At 35.6% G+C, this 20,170-nt stretch overlaps 1 protein-coding gene across 2 annotated transcripts in view; it reads left to right on the top strand.

Moving 5' to 3' along the window:
• The window catches only part of KCNB2 (potassium voltage-gated channel subfamily B member 2), a 515,333-nt gene that overhangs the window by 34,202 nt on the left and 460,961 nt on the right, over positions 1-20,170 (top strand). For both annotated transcript variants that reach the window (XM_007527275.3, XM_060200272.1), the window contains exon 2: positions 2,900-3,582. In XM_007527275.3, coding sequence (XP_007527337.1) covers positions 3,004-3,582 — 579 coding nt within the window. In that variant the 5' untranslated portion in view covers positions 2,900-3,003. The remainder of the gene's footprint in view (positions 1-2,899; positions 3,583-20,170) is intronic.

Here is a 20,170-nt window from a genome sequence, read left to right as displayed (position 1 = left end):
TAAAACAATTGTTTTTAAAAAAGAAAGTCACACAAAGATCAAAACCCTTGACCAAAAAATAGGAGATGTTTGGCATTTGCTGTCACTCTTTCTGGAAAATCTCTTATCTCACTTTACAACTGCATCAAAATATTGTATTTTTTACATTTGTGTAAAATTATATTCCAAAAAATAAGTACATTTCATGTTTATTTATAGTCAAATTCAAAATTAATTAGCCATGAACTGATCACCTAATCCATATGGATTGCTGAGATGTCATTGAACCTACAACCAAGTTATTTCATAGAGAACATTCATATTTACCAGTGGAATTGCCCCATCTTTAATATTTTCAATTGTTTTCCCTGACCCTAACATTGTTGCTCAGTTATTTAAGCACATAGAGTGTATTTTAACCTGAATACAAGATTTGGATATGAGTATTAAATATTCATGCTGTGATATTCCTATTACATGTAGGGGCAGTCCTCAGTAGAGAGAAGTTGGAGCTCACAATTCCTGGCTTTATAGGTTGATAGTCCACTTGAGAAGAGAAGACTCATGCATTCGTAAAAATTTAATGCTAGCAGTCAGTTTGTAAATCCTAGTATAGGTCTTTTAAAATGTTTTTTTTTCTTTTCAAGTGGTTTTATTCTATTTTAATTAGATAAAGATAAAAAAGGAGAAAGGGATGGAGGGAGGGAGGGAGAGAAAGAGAGGCACAAGAGACAGAGAGATAGAGACCAGAGCACTTCTCAGTTCTGGCTTATGGTAGTGCTGGGGATTGAACCTGGGTCTCCAGAGCATGAAAACCTTTTGCATTATGTTATTTCACTGGCCCCACCTTTATAGATTTTAATTTTAGTTTTCTTTCAAGGTTTGGAAACCAAACTTATAGACAGAATGTGAATCTTATTTTATTCAGCTATAGCATCATGTATGAGCATCTCACATAAACTCCCTCGTTCAATCATCATAATACTGTGAAATAGAAACTATTGTCCTCATTTTATAGATTAATAAATTGAAACAGAGTATTTAAGTTACCTACCTAATTATTTTAACTCTATTTTTGTAAAACATAATTTTGTTATCTGCAACATGTATATGTATATACATTTCAAATTCTTTGACAAATATTCTGTGAAAAATTTCCAATTCATGTATGTTTGAATATTTGAAATAGTTTTTTATATTTCCTGTCTACATTGTTTTCAAAAATTTGTCTTATTTACATTTGAGGGAATACTTGGATTCCCGAATGGAGAAATACATTTAACAGAAGTAGAGAAACAAGAGGGATACAGGAATTGATCTACAATTTCAGAAATAGCTCTAATTATAAGACCCTCTTAAATCTAAAAGCCTGTCCCTTTGGTATAAGCTATTGCCTGTGAAACATGGTGTTTTACATTAAAAGGAGTGTTTTGAACGAATTGCTTCAAGTTCTGTGATTGCTGCACAAACAAGAGAAAGATCAAGGAAGACAGTGCTTGCTACCACAGATCAGGATAATAGGTCAGTAAGAAGGAATACTTGAATGGTGATGTTGTAAAGTGTTAGTACACAAAAGAAAAAAAAGCTGTAAAGTCAAACAATACAGATATGTGCATACACACATGCATCACACACACATACACTGTAAACATAGATGCATTTTAATCTAGTAATACATTCCACTAAAGGCTAAATCTTGAATATCAGACATTAGTCAAAAGGAGAACTCTTCTAGAACTTAGTATGCAGAAACTGGAACACAAGGTAGATTGTTGAAATATGGTAATGAGGGAGAGATTAACAGCACTAGGTCAGATTTTGTAGGGTAACTGGGTTTAATGTTGCCGGTAATGATGAGACTTTGTAGGGTAGAAAGTGTGGTACGGTCAAATTTATATCATTGCAGATCATCTAGTAGCTGCACGGAGAATGGTTTTTAGTGGATCAATTCAATTCTGAAGTCTGACTTTAGTTTAAGAAGCTGTTATAAGCCATGCAAGTTTGGGATATTCTTGCTGACTATAATGCAATAAATATATTTTTACATCAGTTTATTGGGAGTTAGTAGTTTTCAGTACAAGTACAGAACTTATATCTGCTAGGTCCCAAGCATGGTTCAGATCTTTGGTACTGAAGATGTTAAGAATGATATTATGGCTCATGTTCTCTCTCTGAAAATACATATGTATATTTATATATTTTATATGTATTTTTTCAGAAGTGTGGTAGAAATTTAAGCAAGGGATGCTAACAATTTGATCTGACGTCATGGTTGAAGGGAAATGTGAAATGGATAATGGTGCAGAGCATAAGCAAAGTCTCCAGGGTACAGTTGGTAAGAACCGGTGATTATGCAGTTGTGGATAGATCTTTTGGGGCTGAGTATAATGGTGAGGAAGATCATAAACACCAGGTAGAAGAGGAACTTGGTTGGTTGGGTAGGTTGGAAATATGGTCAATTTTGATTAAGGTTTTTGTGGCTTATCGAGGAAGAGTCAATTCATGGATTATTTCAGTTTACAGCTTATTGGAGGCCATCAACCTATATGTATATAAAACATGGATACACATTTTCTTCTGTGTAGTACATTGTGCAGGTGTCTGTGTCTCTCCCTCTTTATCTCCCCCTCCCTTCTCAGTTCCTCTCTGTCTCTACCCAATAATAATGTTTTTAAAATAATTTGAAAAAGGGAAAAAAGAGGGTGATAAAGGAGCATCCCAGAAATTCATTTAGGCTTAGCTTCTTAAGTATTATTATTATTATTTCCTTCTTTATTATTTCTAAAAACAAATGTGTGTGTCTTTATAAATTAATACTGTCCCTCCTGACTGAATGGCAGTGTGGTCTAATGGAATCTTATAACAGTGCTTTAGGGAATAAAGCAAGTAACCAAATGGTTGTTGGTGTTTTTTCTTTCAGATGTGCCATTAGTAATGCCTGCCTCAGAGGGATATCCCTTCAGTTGACCTTCCCACAGCTTGTTCTTTTGAGGACTCAGACTCTACATCTTTGCCCCACTCAAAATGGCAGAAAAGCTTCCTCCTGGCTTAAACAGAAAGACATCAAGGTCAACACTTTCTCTTCCACCAGAACCTGTTGACATTATTAGGAGCAAATCATGCTCACGCAGAGTTAAAATCAACGTAGGGGGCCTCAACCACGAAGTACTGTGGAGAACACTGGATAGGCTGCCCAGGACGCGCCTGGGGAAGCTCCGAGACTGCAACACGCATGAGAGTCTCCTGGAGGTGTGCGATGACTACAACCTGAACGAGAACGAGTATTTTTTTGATCGGCACCCAGGAGCCTTCACCTCCATATTAAATTTCTATCGGACAGGGAAACTCCACATGATGGAAGAAATGTGTGCTCTCTCTTTTGGTCAGGAGCTTGATTACTGGGGGATTGATGAGATCTATTTAGAGTCTTGCTGTCAGGCCAGATATCATCAAAAGAAAGAGCAAATGAATGAAGAACTGAGGCGAGAGGCAGAGACTATGCGAGAACGGGAAGGAGAAGAGTTTGATAATACATGCTGCCCTGAGAAAAGGAAGAAACTCTGGGACTTGCTGGAGAAACCCAACTCCTCAGTAGCTGCAAAGGTATGAAAGAGCACAATTATCTTCATTAAGATGTTTTAGGCATAGAACTTAACCACACACACACACACACAAAAATGGCAGTGGAAATATTTCCCAAGCTTTTATTTAGTTCAAGAGTATTATTCTTCTTGTCTCGTGTCATAAAAATGGCATTACTTTTTCATAAATAGTATATAGTGCCTTGGTTTTCCTGGTGACTTGGAGGTTGAGGAGAAAGTGCTGACTCAGAGTCATCAGAAATGGAGTCTTGTAGAAAGCGAACTGGGTTTGTATCATCAAAGATGTCCTTGAGGTTTAGGTGTGGAAGTGTTCCACCAATGTTTTTCTCTTAATTATTTGATAGTTTCTGGTCTAACAAACAAGTCCTTTCCTGCAGAAGGGTAGTATTGCTATTTTGTGCATTTGAGCTGAATATGTAGTATAGAATAGGGAAAAGTTTGTCATATATATTCTTTTGATTACTTATATATTTCCAATCTTTTCTCCTAGGAAGTAAAGACTAAATTAATATATTATACATGCCTTTTAATTGGAAATTAAGGTTCTCCATAATAATCTGAAACATGTAAATACTTTAAATTACCAGATGAATGCAGATGACCCTAAAATTGTTCCTTGCAGTTTTTCTTATATCCAGTTTTGTGTCTTGTTGACTTCTTAAAGGCAATGTGCTTTCCAAACAAGGCATGGAACTAAATCAAATGAAATAAAATCTTTGTTGTACATAATGAGGGAGTGAATATTTAATAAGAAGGAAGATATCATCTAGGCTTCTTTTTTATTGTAATGAATAATTTGTTTACTTTTGTTTTACCTGGAAGGAATAGATGTGATGACTTGTGATTTTCAGTTGGAAAGGTTATTGCTTTACCCGGTGCTGAGTGTTTAGTTACATACTTGACTTATTACAAAATTTATGGCATGAATTTTGAAAGTGAATGTACTAGACACTAGACTTAAGGGGATTTTGGGGTGGTAAATCAACTCTTTCAAATCTTTAGGGCACAGAGGAGCAAGTCAATGTTCTGTTTACTGTCTCAGAAGAAGTTAGTCAACTGTATAAAAATAAGTAGGTAGATCAAAGAAAATTTGAAAGGGCAATGTGAATTATATGGTCATAACAACATGATTAACATTCTAATTAATTTTATTAGGGTAAATAATCATATTTGCCATACAGTGGAGTTTATTTAATGTCTGCGTTCTAGTGGAAGCAGCCATCTCTTGATCTCTAAGAAGGTGATGTGATAATGGGCTGTTACAACATATCATATTGTCATGTGTATAAGACATACTATTTAAACTGAAGTCAATTTGTGTCTGTATGTAGGGAAATTGTTTACATCCCAGTCATATGCAGAAGTCAAGACATTAGTTTTGGAAAATTTTACTTTTTTGGAAATTTTTTTCCAAATTAGTAATCAAACTAAGCAACTATTTGCTAACGAGTAAATTCATTACTGAATTTCACAAAGGATTTGTATGTACTTACATACCTACATTTTCCTTCCTGTTTGAATTGAAAAGTATTATAGAAATTATTTCTATTTTATTACATAAGTAGTAGTTTAGTGAAAACATTATTGATTATTAATATTGTGGAGCCATTTAAAATAGCTCTGCCATGGTGTTTTCTATAAGCCTCTACCTTATTGTGACATGTAATTTGTTATTTTTCTGAAATTATGTTTGGTGAAGGGAGTGATAATACGAGGCATGTGTGAATTGTACTTTTGCACTGTAAGAGCAGTTCGTTTTGTCAATGCTGTGCTAAGATGACACTGTCGCCATCACTATTTCTTGTATGGATCTATCAGTGCCTACTTATGCTATGAAGTTCTTGTGTAGACTACATGGTACTTGTAAGTTTTTTCTAACTTGTGTGGGAATTGAGGTATTTTAGAGAAGAATGTCTGTTTGTATTACCTTTTCAATTATTGTTCAGTCAGTGCGGTGATTCAGTTGTGCATATGATGTTTTCTGTGTAATACACACATTAATGTAGACATATAAAAGTATTTTCTCTGCAAATTTTAAGTGATTTTTTATTAGTTAAATAGGGATTTGTATCCTTGAAGATATTTTTCTTTTTGCTTTTCTTGTCTTTTATAATTTAGAATATTTTGCACAGCACAATATAAAAATGAGAATTACTTTTCAAATCCATAGCATAAGAGAAACACAAAAGCTTTAAAATATCTCCTCACCAACATGGAGTAAATGTTCAATAATCAATTAAGTAATAATTGTTTAGCCTATGCTACTGTCATATACTATGATATATACAGATATTCCAAGTCCACTGATCTCTCATAATTTGCCTTTGGATTTGAAGTAATAATTTGGCTTATGTATAATATGCTCCTTGGTGCCACTTCTATTAAATAAACTTTTAAATATACTAATAGTGGAGAAAAATACCAAAACACATTTTTGAAGTGTGGTTTATTTGAAATGTCTATATTTATTAAATTAACTTTTTATACACAGCAGAGAATGACTTGAAACAGAATGGTACGTTTCACAAAATATTAACAACACTAATACAATTTTATTGTTTCATAGTTTTCTGTGGTATCGTATAGAAATGCAACACAAGTGTATGATGGACTTGTTAGTGTATCTTGGTGATTATATATATACATATAGATGTATATATATAATTATGTAGACATAATTTAGGCTATGTATAAAGGCAGGGCCCAGCTACATAGCCTGAGGAACATCTGGAGTGAACCTCTACATTACCAAGTGTTGAAATTGCTAGCTCTGGTTTGCCTTTCATAGTTATGTGTGAGAGGAGAAGACACGCTTAACTTGCTTCCAGGTTCCTGGGCAGTAATTTGGAATTAAACTTGATCCTGTCCCTCTTCTAGCCTGAGACATTTCATCCACCTCTGAATAAGAAGCATTTTTCTCTCTTTCTTTGGCTTCTTCCCAAAGGAACTGCAGTAGCTATTTCCTTTTAAATAGTGCATATGGTGACTTAAATCTAAGAGGTGTTTGAGAGCATTTAAGAGGAATGGGGACTAAGGGAAACTATATTATCAGCCTTTGGGATGAAGCATGCACCAGGCAGTAACTCAGTCTATGTGAGATCTACCAGAAACTAGACTCTTAAGTATTGCATAGCATCTTCAGCCTGAATTTATATGTTATTAATGTTGTCGTTGTTAGGACAGAGAGAAATGGAGAGAGGAGGAGTAGACAGAGAGGGGGAGAGAAAGATAGACACCTGCAGACCTGCTTCACCACCTGTGAAGCAACTCCCTTGCAGGTGGGGAGCTGGGGGCTCGAACCAGGATCCTTATGTCTAGTCCTTGTGCTTTGCTCCACGTGTGCTTAACCCGCTGCTCTACCACCAGACCCCTCAGTTTGAATTTCTGAGCAAGAACAAGAACAAAGGAAGTCAACTGGATCTTCAGGTAAACCCAGGTAGACATTCTGAGTCCCTGATGGGCAAGCCTCAACCTAGGAATATATGTAGAAGTGTTATGCCAGACAATGGAGATCAACAGATCAACCTCCATGTCAGACCAAGAAGCTAAATGCAAACAGCCCTTATTTGCTAAGAAAAGCGAAATCTGTAGAAAGATAGTTCTGCTCACTAGACCCAATACAATGAATACCAACCAACAGCCTTGTTGGGCAGGGTCCAGAGTTGCGTAGGGACTGAAGGAGCATTGTTTATTAGTTTTCATTCTCTTCCGTTTGTCCACTTATCTACAACTATCACTTATTTACCTAAGAATTCCTCCCTTATCACCTTCTTATATTCTCCCCCATTCTGTCCTATTTTTCTTGTTACTTATCTCTCTTCCTCAAAATATGGTTTTACTTTAGTTTAAAGGAAAAACACGATATTGGCTAGGAAATTAGTTTCAAACTTTTAAAAAAAATTATAATTAATGATAACCCTCAGGAAAATAAGTAAAACTTCAAATTTCTTCAAATATAGAAAATAAATATTAATTAGTAAAGTTGTGTCAGGTAGGGTGAGGTTTGGTGGAGATACACATTGTTTTAATATCTGAAATATATGTATTTTTATATATGTGTATACACATGCACAATAAATAAATTTCTCCCCTTAGTAGTAATATTGCCCCAACTGGAAATGCATAGAGAGGTGAGGAGGAGATACTGTGTGCATCTCAGTAGCATGACTCACACAGCTCCTGAAACAAGTATGAGAGGGGTTGAGAGACCTTAGTCATCCTTGGATCAAGAGAGGACCTTGTAGTGGCCTGCTCTGGTTATCAGGGTTGCATCCTGGAATTCTAGATCTCTGGAGAATGAGGTCAAAGTTAAAGCTAGAGAGTGAGCTCAACTGAGAGTTGCTGTTTTCCCATGCTTGTAACCCAGGTTCATGTCCGAGGTAAACCGCAAGGTAATAATACTAAGGCACTGTGAGGCATTTTGGTGCTGTTGCCTGTCTTTCTGTCTGTCTGTATCTATCTGTCTGTGTCTGTCTGTCTGTTTGTCTGTCTGTCTGTCTGTCTGTCTGTCTATCTATCTATCTATCTATCATCTATCTCTTTCTGAAAAAATGTCACTGACCAAAAATAATCAAGTCTGTTTGCTACCCTATTGGTGAAAACTCCTTGAGAATCATATTTTCTCTTCAAAATGAATTCAGGTGTGGCCCTTTCAAATCCAGATATAACACAACTTGTTTGCTCTTTGAGAAAATCTAATTCTATTATAGTATGTGGACCAGTTACTCTAATATTTTAATGAAAAAAGAAAAATAGTTTAAGTCAACCATAAGTGAGATCCTTTTAGGCGCAGAATTTTCACATGACAACCATATATATGCAGATGAACAACTATTCCCAAATAAAACTCTCAATATGTTTTTCTGGTGACTTTCTTAATAATGAACAATAAAAACATGAACGAGTCCCCTAACTGAACTGACACAGGGAATGCAGACATAGTTCTCTCTTTATATCAGGGCACCTCTGTGGACTAGGCAGTACTTGGTTCTAACAGAGGTCTAATGAATATGACAGTGTTGTTTATTTTTTTCCAGTCATGCTTTAGTGGTGTTCATTGCTCACTGATTACCTTTCCTCTCCTTTCCTTTCCACCTCTCATCTGTGCAGATTAAGTGTGTTTTATTCAGATCACATGGAACCAGAGTTCAGAGGTACTTATGGGTGACAGCCTAAGAGAATTTGACAATCCTGTGAAGACTAGTTTGGAGATAAGGGGTTTTCTTTTCAAAAATATGTTCAGGTTAAAGGTCTGAGAAAAGTTGGGTATAAATATATAAAATGAAGGGGTCAGGTGGCGGCAAATCTGGTTGAGTGCTTGTATTAAATATATAAAATGAATACGACAGAAACAGATATTGGGTCTTAAATGAAATATCTCAACTATTTCATAATTCAGTCCTTTTTTTCTAACAGCACATCTTCCTTTTAGATATGGCAAAATGAGGTGATTTTACACATTTAACTTTGAAATGAAAATCTCTAAGTGTTTTTGTTAGAGTTCCATTCCTACACATTAGTTAAGAGTTCATATTACTACTCTGATTATTTCTTCTTTAAAACAAACCCTTTAAGAGCATGAATTATATTTCAGAGCACTTGAAGTATCTGTCACATAAGTCTCTAGAATAACTATTGTTTGAATTCAATCCTTTTTATTCTAGTTTTAGATGTATGTTTCTCTCTTTTCTCCCAAAGGCTACTCTGAAAATAAACTCTTTATTTTGCACACTTGGCCTCATTTGTCCAGGAAGAGAAGGGAAAAAATTTAAAAAGATAGAAATTGGTGAGGTGTTCACATCTCATGTCCTCTTACCTAGGGTACTATAATATTCATGATGTACTGAGAAAGCCTGCTTAGTGCCTTTTGTCCAAGGCTAAATATTAATAGCATTTCTTTTCTTTTTTTAAGTGTCCTAGTTTGGACAATTAACTATATATGAATATTACTGAAAGAAAAAAATGATTAAAACTTATGCTTTTTTTTTGGTTCTGAACCATTCAAAGAAACTAGTCTTAAACAGTTTTCAATCTCTTTTTAATAATCAATGTCTACCATTAATATGAAAAGAAAACATTCAATTTCTTTTCTGGTTTTATTTTTAAATCTCACTAAGTAATTATCATTTTCAAAGAAAAAATGTACTAGGCGCTCTTTCCACATTATTTAATGTTATCACAAAACAGAACACATTGTCATTATGTAAATATTCTGACTTTGAAAAATCCATGTACACTACTTTGGTTATTAGCAGATTTGTTTGATTTATTTTAAGTGAGAGACTTTCTAAAGTGACTGATGTGCTATTTTAAGTAAGCATAAGCATGATGAAGGAATGGTCACAATATTTAATACTCTCCACTTGAAAGGCTTTAAAAGTGATTGAGTACTGTTTTACATTAAATAGTCCTCTCTGAGTTTATCCTTCATTAAAAGAGAGAGAAGGTAATTGGGTGGTAGCACTGCAGGTTAAGTGCAGGTGGTGCAAAGCACAAGGACTGACATAAGGATCCCAGTTCGAGCCCCTGATCCCCACCTGCAGGGGAGTCAATTCACAGGTGGTGAAGCAGGATTGCAGGTGTCTATCTTTCTCCCCCTCTCTGTCTTCCCCTCCTCTCTCCATTCCTCTCTGTCCTATCCAACAAAAATGCAATCCATAAACAACAATAGTAACGACAACAATAAAACAATAAGGGCAACAAAAGGGAATAGATAAATAAATTTAAAGAGAGAGAGAAGAAAAAAATAACTTTCCAAATCATAGTGCAGATGTCTTGACCTCAGATAGCTTGCTCATATCATTGTTTTTAAACTTCTATGCTGTTAAGTTGAAATTTCCATTTTATCTGGTAGTTATATGAAAACACAATCATAAAACTGCTTGGTTTCCTAAAGGAGCTAGTTACCTATTGCTTCATCCATATTTGTTTATGTCCCTATCTATCTTTCCCCAGCATGTTGGAGATACCTCAGTCATTTTTCTGTCTGTCAGGATTAAGATATGGTACAGATCCAGCATTTAGTTGAATTGGAAAGGAATATTAAGGTGCTGTTTTGAATGTCGCTGATCTTTTCCTAGACACTTAAGTTTTACAGAAATGTCTAGCATATACTATGAAATGAAAGAATATATTACCAGAGAAACTGTTAATATGAAATTGTTGAGGAATGTTGAACTAGCCATTTAATTAAATACTATATAATAAATATAATATTAAATGCTTCTTATAAAATATTAAAATATATTACTGAAGTTATTTATCAACAATAAAATGTTTTGAAAACTCTAATAATTTTAAATTTCTCTATACTTCCACATTGTTCCACAAAAATAGCTCATCATAAATATTTGTGCTAAATATATATACTATATGATGAGGTGAAGAAATTGACTTCATCATTTTTCACAACGTAGTAGTATTCCATTGTGTATATATACCATAACCTTCTCAGACACTCATTTGTTGTTGGACACCTAGGTTGCTTCCAGGTTTTGGCTATTACAAATTGTGCTGCTATGAACATGGGTATATACAGATCTTTGGGGATGGGTGTTTTTGGTTCCTTAGGATATATCCCCAGGAGAGGGATTGCAAGGCCATAGGGAAGGTCCATTTCTAGCCTTCTGAGAGTTCTCCAGACTGCTCTGCACAGGGGGTAGACCAGTCAGCAGTGCAGGAGGATTCCTCTGTGTAGGCCTGATATTTTTAATGAGAGTAATCCAGGTGACTATAGTCATTACTGGATGGTACTTGAATTGTGTGTGTGTGTCTCTGTGTGTGTGTATTTGTTTGTGTTATGTATGTTACTCATATTATACCCACTGCCACCTATCTGTTAGTGCTTATTGCATTTTAAAGTAATACCTAGACAAGAAAATGCAAGGAATTATAGTATGTTTCAGTAATTTAGGGTTTATGCAACTTTGTTATCTGAATAACTCATTCAGAATACTAACTTGTGATAACCTGATTATCCATGAAGTCCTTGGCAAGTGTTTTCATAGTCCAAGAATAGTAGGAAGAAGTATTTTCATTTTTCTCCCAGGATTTTGTTTCAGTATGTTAGAGGTCATTGTCACCCTGGATTTTATGCTTTTACTTATGTCTGTCTGGTTGAGTCACTCTTGACACAACCACAAATGTTGAATGCCACTTTAAATAGCTTCTCAAGCCTACACCACAACAGTGCCAAGGACAGCCAAGTAATCCTCTCTGAACTCCCGAATGGGTTGGCTTGCTTGGAACATCCTTTGTTGCAGAGAACCTGAGCAAGCTAACTCTGAGTTTGAGCAAACTAACTCTGGGTTTCCCATCATGTTTTGTTTTTTCCTCCTTGAATAATGCAACATTTAAAGTACAGTTCAAATATGGTGAATATTGTACTACAGTTGTGTTATTTGGTACCATCTAAATTACCCTTATCTAAAAGTAAGGTTTTTTTCAAATTAAGTTTTTGATAAAATTCACATTTCATTACATATCTTAGAGTTACATCTGCCTTTAATAACATTTTACATGGGGCTGTCTAACTTGCAGATTTGTATTTGAGCATACAGTGTCAACAAGACATTGGTCAAGTTGAAAACCAGCTTAGTGCTATTGTATGAAGAATGGCAACAGATACGTTCTGTGATAAATTAGATGTATCTCATCAATTTCACTTTAGAAAGCTTGCAACAAGCTCATATCATTATGTGAATAGCCTGTTTTACTTCAGTGTAGTTTTTAATTTTAAGGTAGAAAAACATAGATAGGCAATGGTGGTATTTAAAAGGCGATTATTTGCTATACTGCAGATGGCATGAAATACAACTTCAATGAAAGAAAATGTAAAATAGTAGGCTAAAATCTAGGATAACATGAATTTGCCATTATACATTTGCTATGTTAAAAAAAGGTAGCACATTTTATTATATTTCTTAAATGAATTCTGCAGGTGTGAAAATTATTGCATTATATAAGTAAAGTAATTGCATTATGAGGAATATTAAAATTCAAATCAAAACGCTGTTTTAAGCACCAGTCTTTGTTTTTCATTCTTTTAACTCATGAGTCATTATAAATATTTTTAAATTGCATGGAGTATTTACAAAGTGCTAATCACACGCACTTTCTTCCTCAAACCTTTATGTATAGATTATTCATGAAGTAGCTTAAAGGGGAATGAACTGTTTTAAGAGGCATATTTTAACAATGTAGCAGGTACATTTATGTGCTCACAGAAATATATGCTATGTTACAATTGTAAAACATTGTTTTGGGTTCTGGTTTGCCTTCCTTTGTTACATGGCATATGTCAACCTTTGATGAACTGTCCTGCCCTGCTGCATACATCTAAGATTGAGTCTGAAGATTAGATGACAATTCATTGAAGATGAAAGTTATCAGACATTCTGACTGTCTATGATGGATGGTCTCCTGATGTACTTTTAGTGCAGCAAAGAGCCAAGCAATCATACTATGACCTCTGGTTACTTTGAAAATGTCTGAAAACCTTTCATGTTGCTGTTCAGTCAAATGAAGAAATGCCTTTGTTATTTTATGTAAACTCTTACATTCTCTCAGTCTGAGAAGGCTCACTGCCTCCTCATCTTTTCTCCACACCTACTTTTGGCTCCTTCACTTGGGGAAGCCCTTCCAGACAAATTCAGAGGAAATCCTGTCTCACTGCTCTTTCAGCAGCCCTGCCTGCTGGGCATCACAAAAACCTTCCTTATCAGGGGTTGTTTTGGATAAGCTTCATTGAACAACTTGCGTTTCCATTGAATTTCTTTGACTCCATTTTAATTTTACATTTATTTTTAGCTTGGTTCTAAATCTTTTAATGAGATGATATGTAACTACATGTCAGTGAAACTGAATGCCTTGAAGAGTCCTAATTTTAGAAGGCAAATAGACATTAAAAATCCAGGTTTCACTTGCTCTTTAACTGATATTTGTCTGACATTGTCCTAAAGCATCAGAATCTGAGAGTAGATAGATTTTTTTTCTTCTCAACTCTTGAAAGTGAGTGTCTTAATAATTCTTTTTCTCTCCATCTCAGATCTCTGAGAGATCTGATTTTTCGTCCATCCTAAGCCCTCCCTTAATCTCTCGGCTCTGGCTGTGCAAATTAAGTTGATTTTTCTATTTGCTTTTTTATAATAGCTGTCACTATTCCCAGAGCCTGTTTTGAGCAGAGATTTTACTCTTGGGGAAAATACTGTGGTTAAATTGATACCTGACACAGTAATAGATGCTTCTCACAAGGGCGTATTAGCTTCTGTTTTTAAAGTTCTCAAGTGAAGTATAAGGTAAACCTTCATATTAACATTAGAGTGTTCTGGTGACACTCTGTCTTAGTATTTTGAGCCCAGTTCTTTTTCAACTATTTCTTCAGTTATGACCTTGCCAAAGTCAACATTTTTTCCTCAATCCCAGAGTCACGAAGTGAAGTTTACATTGTCTTCCTTTCTTTGTAGTAGAGGAAGAATTATATTGGGGATCTTTGTGTGTCATATATTTAACCTGGGGATTTTTATATTGATTTTATAAACTTTTTGCATAGAAGGTTAGATAGTAAATATTTTCAGCTTCCTGTGCATCTGACCTCTGCTTGTGTGGTGTGCCGATAGCCATAATCAATGAAAAAAAATGAGTGCAGGCCAGGCAGTGGCACACTTGGTTGAGCACACACATTACCATGCACAAAGACCAGGGTTTGAGCCCCTGCTCCCAGCTGCTGGTGGAAGGGTGAGGGGCAGGGGCGGGGGGAGGGGGTGGTAGGGGGGTGCCTCACAAGCAGAGGAGTGGATCTGCAGGTGTCTCCTTTCTCTCTCTACCCCCCCTCAATTTTTATCTGTTTTGTGCAATAAAATATAGAAAGAAAAAACAAAAGGAGAAAAAATGGCTTCTTGCTGATTCATAATGCCTTAACCAAGCACAAGCGATAACCCTAGTTAACCCTAGTGGCAAAAAATAAAATAAAAGAAAGAAAGGAAGGAAGGAAGGAAGGAAGGAAGGAAGGAAGGAAGGAAGGAAGGAAGGAAGAAAGAAAGAAAGAAGGAAGGAAAGAAAGAAAAAGGTGCATCAGGGTTCTAATAAAGCTTGTCAGAAGGCTGGATTTAGCCCATGGAAATTAGTTTGCCTGCTGCAAACTATGGGAAAATATCACTAACTCTGTTACACAGATTAGATTCAGAAATGCCAAATTGCTGTCTGTTGTCTCTCACTAAGTGACATATTGAGAATCATATTCAGTCTATCTGAAACCTGGCTTCCCCAGTTTTTTCCCCCTGTGCCATTTTTATTTATCATTATTTTATTGTCAATATTCAATATTCCTGTCACCCCCCTACTATTTAATGAAGACTTTAATTTATGGTTGACAATTAATGTCCTACTAAACCCATGTTGGTGACATGCAGGACAATTATCAGTCATGAATTCACGTCTATGTGTTTCTCGTTTTGAAATATTAGCACATGTATAAAAAATTCTACCTTATGAATCATACACTGGTCACAATCACTGAGTCTTCTGTTTCTCCTTAGTTATACTTTCTCCTTATTATGAGCTTTCCCACCTTGACTTATCCCATTCTTTTTTTTGTTCAACTGTGATCACTGAATCCATTGCTGTACTGTACATCTTGATCATCTCATAGTCGAAGTATGACCATATAGTCACTAACTGAACTTTATTTCATTTCTCCATCAACTCTGTTTTCATGCAGTCAACAGGATTATCCATCAAAACTGTGACTCTAATTTGGGCAGTGATTTTATATTGCAAAGAGTCCAGTTCAAACTCCTAGCACTGTATTAGATTCTTCACAACCTTCCAACCCTATCATATTCCTTACCAGTCATTCTTGGTGGTTAATCTACAGTTATTCCAGACTTTCAGCTGTTCTTGGAGACACCTCAGATCTGAACTAGTTTTTCATTGCACCCAACAAGTAATACTCTTCCATGATACATCCACTCTGAGGTCACTTCCGCCTCCCCCTGTTTTTCCTAAGAGTGCCCTGTATACTGGCTGAAGCCATATGTGCACATACCTGGCATATTCATGGCTTCATGGCCAACACTGCTTCCTGACCTAGAATGTCTTTGTTTTCCTCATGTCTTAGTTTATATGCTCCTCTTCTGTGTCCCCCTGATTCTCTTTCTTCATGTTATAGCCTAAATAATCTATCTGTGCTATGCTCACTTCCTCAGCTAAGTTGTCACACTTGAGAGATCAGACTGCTTCTCTTAATCTTCCATTCCTGACAAATGCCACAGTTCTGACACATACTAAACGCTCAGAACTTGCCACTGAGTGCTAACTGAGGATGCTATAACAATAGAGAAATACAAACTACACCTAGTGTTTCACAATTTCTGTATTTCTGTGTGAAGGTTAAATAACAGACAGTGATTGAATATCATTTCTCAGAGATTGGACCTGAGTAATGCTAGGTGTTTGTTTTTTTTTTTAAAGATATTTTAGGGAATCTGGATAGCTTATCTATTTTAAATTGCTTTATGTTTTTTAAAATAGGCTGAAAGCCTTAGATGTGGGTTTTTCATTTTTTACATTGTATAAATTCTTCATCTAGAATAGTGTGTGGGCTGTTCTGTATGTCACACAGTTTATGCAAAGAAGACATGAGGTGCTTCTGAAAGGCAAGCTTTCAGATGTGTTGCTTTGCTAAGATTGCTCTAACTGACCTGCAGGTTCTGGGGATTATCATTATAGGTAAAATGTTGTCTTGTGCACATAGAGGAAAGAATACTAGATCTGGCTTCCAGGATCATGCACTCAGTTCTTCCTTGAACTCTAGAGGGTGGATAGATCACTTGTTTACATTCAACCTTCCACTCATCATAGGACTTTTGACCCAAGTGGGGGTTACCTATTATTCAGATGAAACACACACACACACACACACACACACACGTGGATAAGTGCAGGGTTTGAATCAAGACCAGTCTCCAGTCTGATATCTGTTTGTAAGAATACAAAGAGGGTCCACACAATAAATTCTTAATGACATAATGTTTTTCAGAGAGAGCCTTGCTCTTTCAAGTAAACCCTCTTTGAATTCATAATATCTTAGGTAGTAATATTGTCTTGTTTCAATTAAATAATTCATAAAGTTAATGTTTGAAGAACTACTTTCTATATAAGTAATTGTAAGACTTCTAAGAATTTTAATGAGATAGCTGCTAAGAATAAAATTGCTTTTATTTGCTGAATCCTTTGACACAATTATTTAAGTTAAGTTTCTAAGAATCTGTAGTAACATTGCATTTAATGTATTCATTCTACTATAAAAGGAAACTTTCATGTTAAATTTTGTTTTTATATCTAGTGTTACTTGTGCACTGACCAAAGGAAAAGAAATATTTATAATGGATCACAAGATTTATGGCAGAATAGATATAGAGAGATCAGAAAACTTTCCCTACACAACCATGATTTTGCATAAACTTCAGTTTGCTTGGCATTTAGAATAACAGTGGAGGGATCTTCGCTGATTTTTTTTTAATGTGACTCTGCTGTCTCATGCATGTATATTTTATTCACTATATTTCAGAGAGTGATTAGAGGAGAGAGAGAGAGGGCGAGCAAGGAAAGACATCACAGTATTGCTCTTCTATCTACAGAGATCACTTGGTACTCTTCATGGTACTCCATGTGGCAGAGAGCCTTGAGCGCAAGACCTCATACATTGTACAACACACACTCCATTGGTTGAGTTTTTCTTTTTTCTTTTCTTTTTTTTTACTAAGTGATATAAAGCTAGCTTATATAGCAGAGTTAATGATCTTTTTTATTATCTTTATTATTTTTTAAATTTCTTTATTGAGGGATTAATGGTTAACTGTCAACAGTAAAATACAATAGTCTGTACATGCATAACATTTCCACATAACAAAACAACCACCACTAAGTCCTCCTCTGTCATCATGTTCCAGGACCTGAACACTCCCAAGCACCACCCCAGAGTCTTTTACTTTGGTGCAAATCCAGTCCAAGTTCTGCTTAGTGTTTTGTCTCCTGATCTTGTTTTTCAACTTATGCCTATGAGATCATCCCACATTCATCTTTCTGTTTATGACTTATCTCACTTAACATGATTCCTTCAAGTTCCATCCAAGATGGGGTAAAGAAGGTAAATTCACCATTTTTAATAGTTGAGTAGTATTTCATTGTGTATATAGACCACAACTTACTCAGCCACTCATCTGTTGTTGGATACCTGGGTTGCTTCCAGGTTTTGACTATTCCAAATTGTGCTGCTATGAACATAGGTGGATGGGTGGATTTGGTTTCTTAGGATATTTGCCCAGAAGAGGAATCGAATCGCAGGGTCATAGGGTGGGTCCACTTCTAGCCTTCTTAGAGTTCTCTAGACTGCTCTATAGAGGGATTAGGCCAATTGGCATTCCCACCAGCAGGAGGGTTCCTTTGTCCCCACAAGCTCTCCAGCATTTGTTGCTGCTATCTTTTCTGATGTATGACATTCTCACAGGAGTGAAGTGGCATCTCATTTTTGTCTTTATTTGTATTTCTCTGACAATCAATGACTTGGAGCATTTTTTAAAATATGTTTATTGGTCTTTTCGATCTCTTCTATGGAGAATATTCAGTTCATATCCTCTCCCCATTTTTGGATAGGGTCATTTGTTTTGTTGTTGCTGAATTTGGTGAGCTCTTTATATGTTTTGGTTATTAACTTCTTGTCTGATGTGTGGCATGTAAAGATCTTCTCAGGTTGAGTTTTGTTTTTTATTTTTCCATCTCTAAGATACATACAAATTTAATAGGAATCAAAAGCTATTTTAATGAGAAGGAATTCAGTTGAGGAACAGAAACAAATTTTGAAGAAGGAAAAAAAGCATAAAGGAAGCATAATGGAAGGGGTTAAAGGGCTGGATGCATACATGAGGTGTCAGGAAACTCTCAGCTGTTGAACTTCCTTGGAATGTAAGAGTCATGAAGGTCAATGTACTTCCTTAGCTTAAGCAAACCTTTGAGAGCCCTTATCCTCACAGAAGGTCATAGGACCTGTGTATCTTGGCTACTTATAGGAACTGTTAGAATGGTGGGGCAATACCACCTTCCTAATAGTGAGGAACCGTGGCTCAGGAGTAGGGCAATTTGAGATGGAGGGTTAACTTCGCTCTTCGCTGCTTACGCAAACTAGCAGCCTAGCTGAGCCTTGTATTCTGAGTGGTGTATTTCAGATACTGTGAGGATTAAATGAGCTACTCAGTTTAATCTCTGGTATATAGATATACCTAACATATGATACATATTAGAGATGACTTATTATTACCACTATTAGTTAGAATAGTTCATTCCAAACTATCAGAGCAAAGAGGATTTATCCCCAAACATGTTTTGCAGTATGAGTGATTTTATCAGACTGTAAAGATAACATCTATAGATAGGTAATAAACTATTTTCATTTAATATTAGAATCAAATACTGTAAAAGAAGCTAGTTAAATGAATACTTTTTTGGTTTGTACAAATGATACTCTAGACGAATGGACTCTGAAATGCAAAATGAAATTATAAAAAAGTCTATTTTTTGGGAAATGAATCCTAGTAATAGAAACAATACAAATCAAGAGAATGGATCCTTCCAAAGTCTGACCACAGGATAGCATTTGTGTTCATTGCTGTTTTCCTGATGGTTGCCATTATAGTAATCACCAAAATTAAAATAACTGCCTGGAAGTTGAGAGCTATAAACATCTCTAGTTTTTGTTCACAGTGCTTTTGACTTGAGAGAGGGAAGTGATCAGACTATCACCTTTTACCTCCCAGTTGGGCTGATTGGCTCATATTTGTTATCTAAGTATCTGTTAGTAGGGTGTGAAATTGTACATAGATCATTAACTTAAAGCTTTGTCATTATGATACATTAACCGTAGTATGTTCTATTATAAATAATTATTTGGTTCAGGAATAACTACAGTCAAAATAAATGTCGTTGGAGTCATACAATTTTCCATGCTGAACCTCAATTTGCTAGATATGCTGTAGGTTCAGAATAGTTAGAAGGACACATAGGGAATGACCAATTTTGAATAACTAAATTTTCATGGAGAACCACTTTTAAAAAAATTGTTAGTGATTTAATAATGATTAACAAGAGTGTAGGATAACAGGGGTACAATTCCATATAATTCCCATCACCAGATTTCCATATCCTATCCCTTCCATTGGACGTTTTCCTATTCTTTTTTTTTTTAAGATTTTATTTACTTATGAGAAAGATAAGAGGAGAGAGAAAGAACCAGACATCACTCTGTCACGTGAGCTTCTGTATTCCTTGGATATATATACACAGTAGAATAGCCAGATCATAATTTTATTTCTAATGGTTTTCTAAGGAATCTGCATACTGTTTAATAAAGTGGATACACCAGTTTACAGTCACCTGAAACTTACATAATCTTAAAAATCAATGTTAAATCATTAAAAATATTAAGGCTATGCCAGGCATGGCACACCTGTTTAAGCATACATAGTATGCAGACCGAGGACGGGCTCAAGGATACTGGTTTGAGCCCCTGGATCCCCACCTGCAAGGGGTCGCTTCAC

Source organism: Erinaceus europaeus, chromosome 1 (assembly GCF_950295315.1).
Source record: "Erinaceus europaeus chromosome 1, mEriEur2.1, whole genome shotgun sequence".
NCBI lineage: Eukaryota > Metazoa > Chordata > Mammalia > Eulipotyphla > Erinaceidae > Erinaceus > Erinaceus europaeus.
This window is presented reverse-complemented; position numbering and strand designations above follow the sequence as displayed.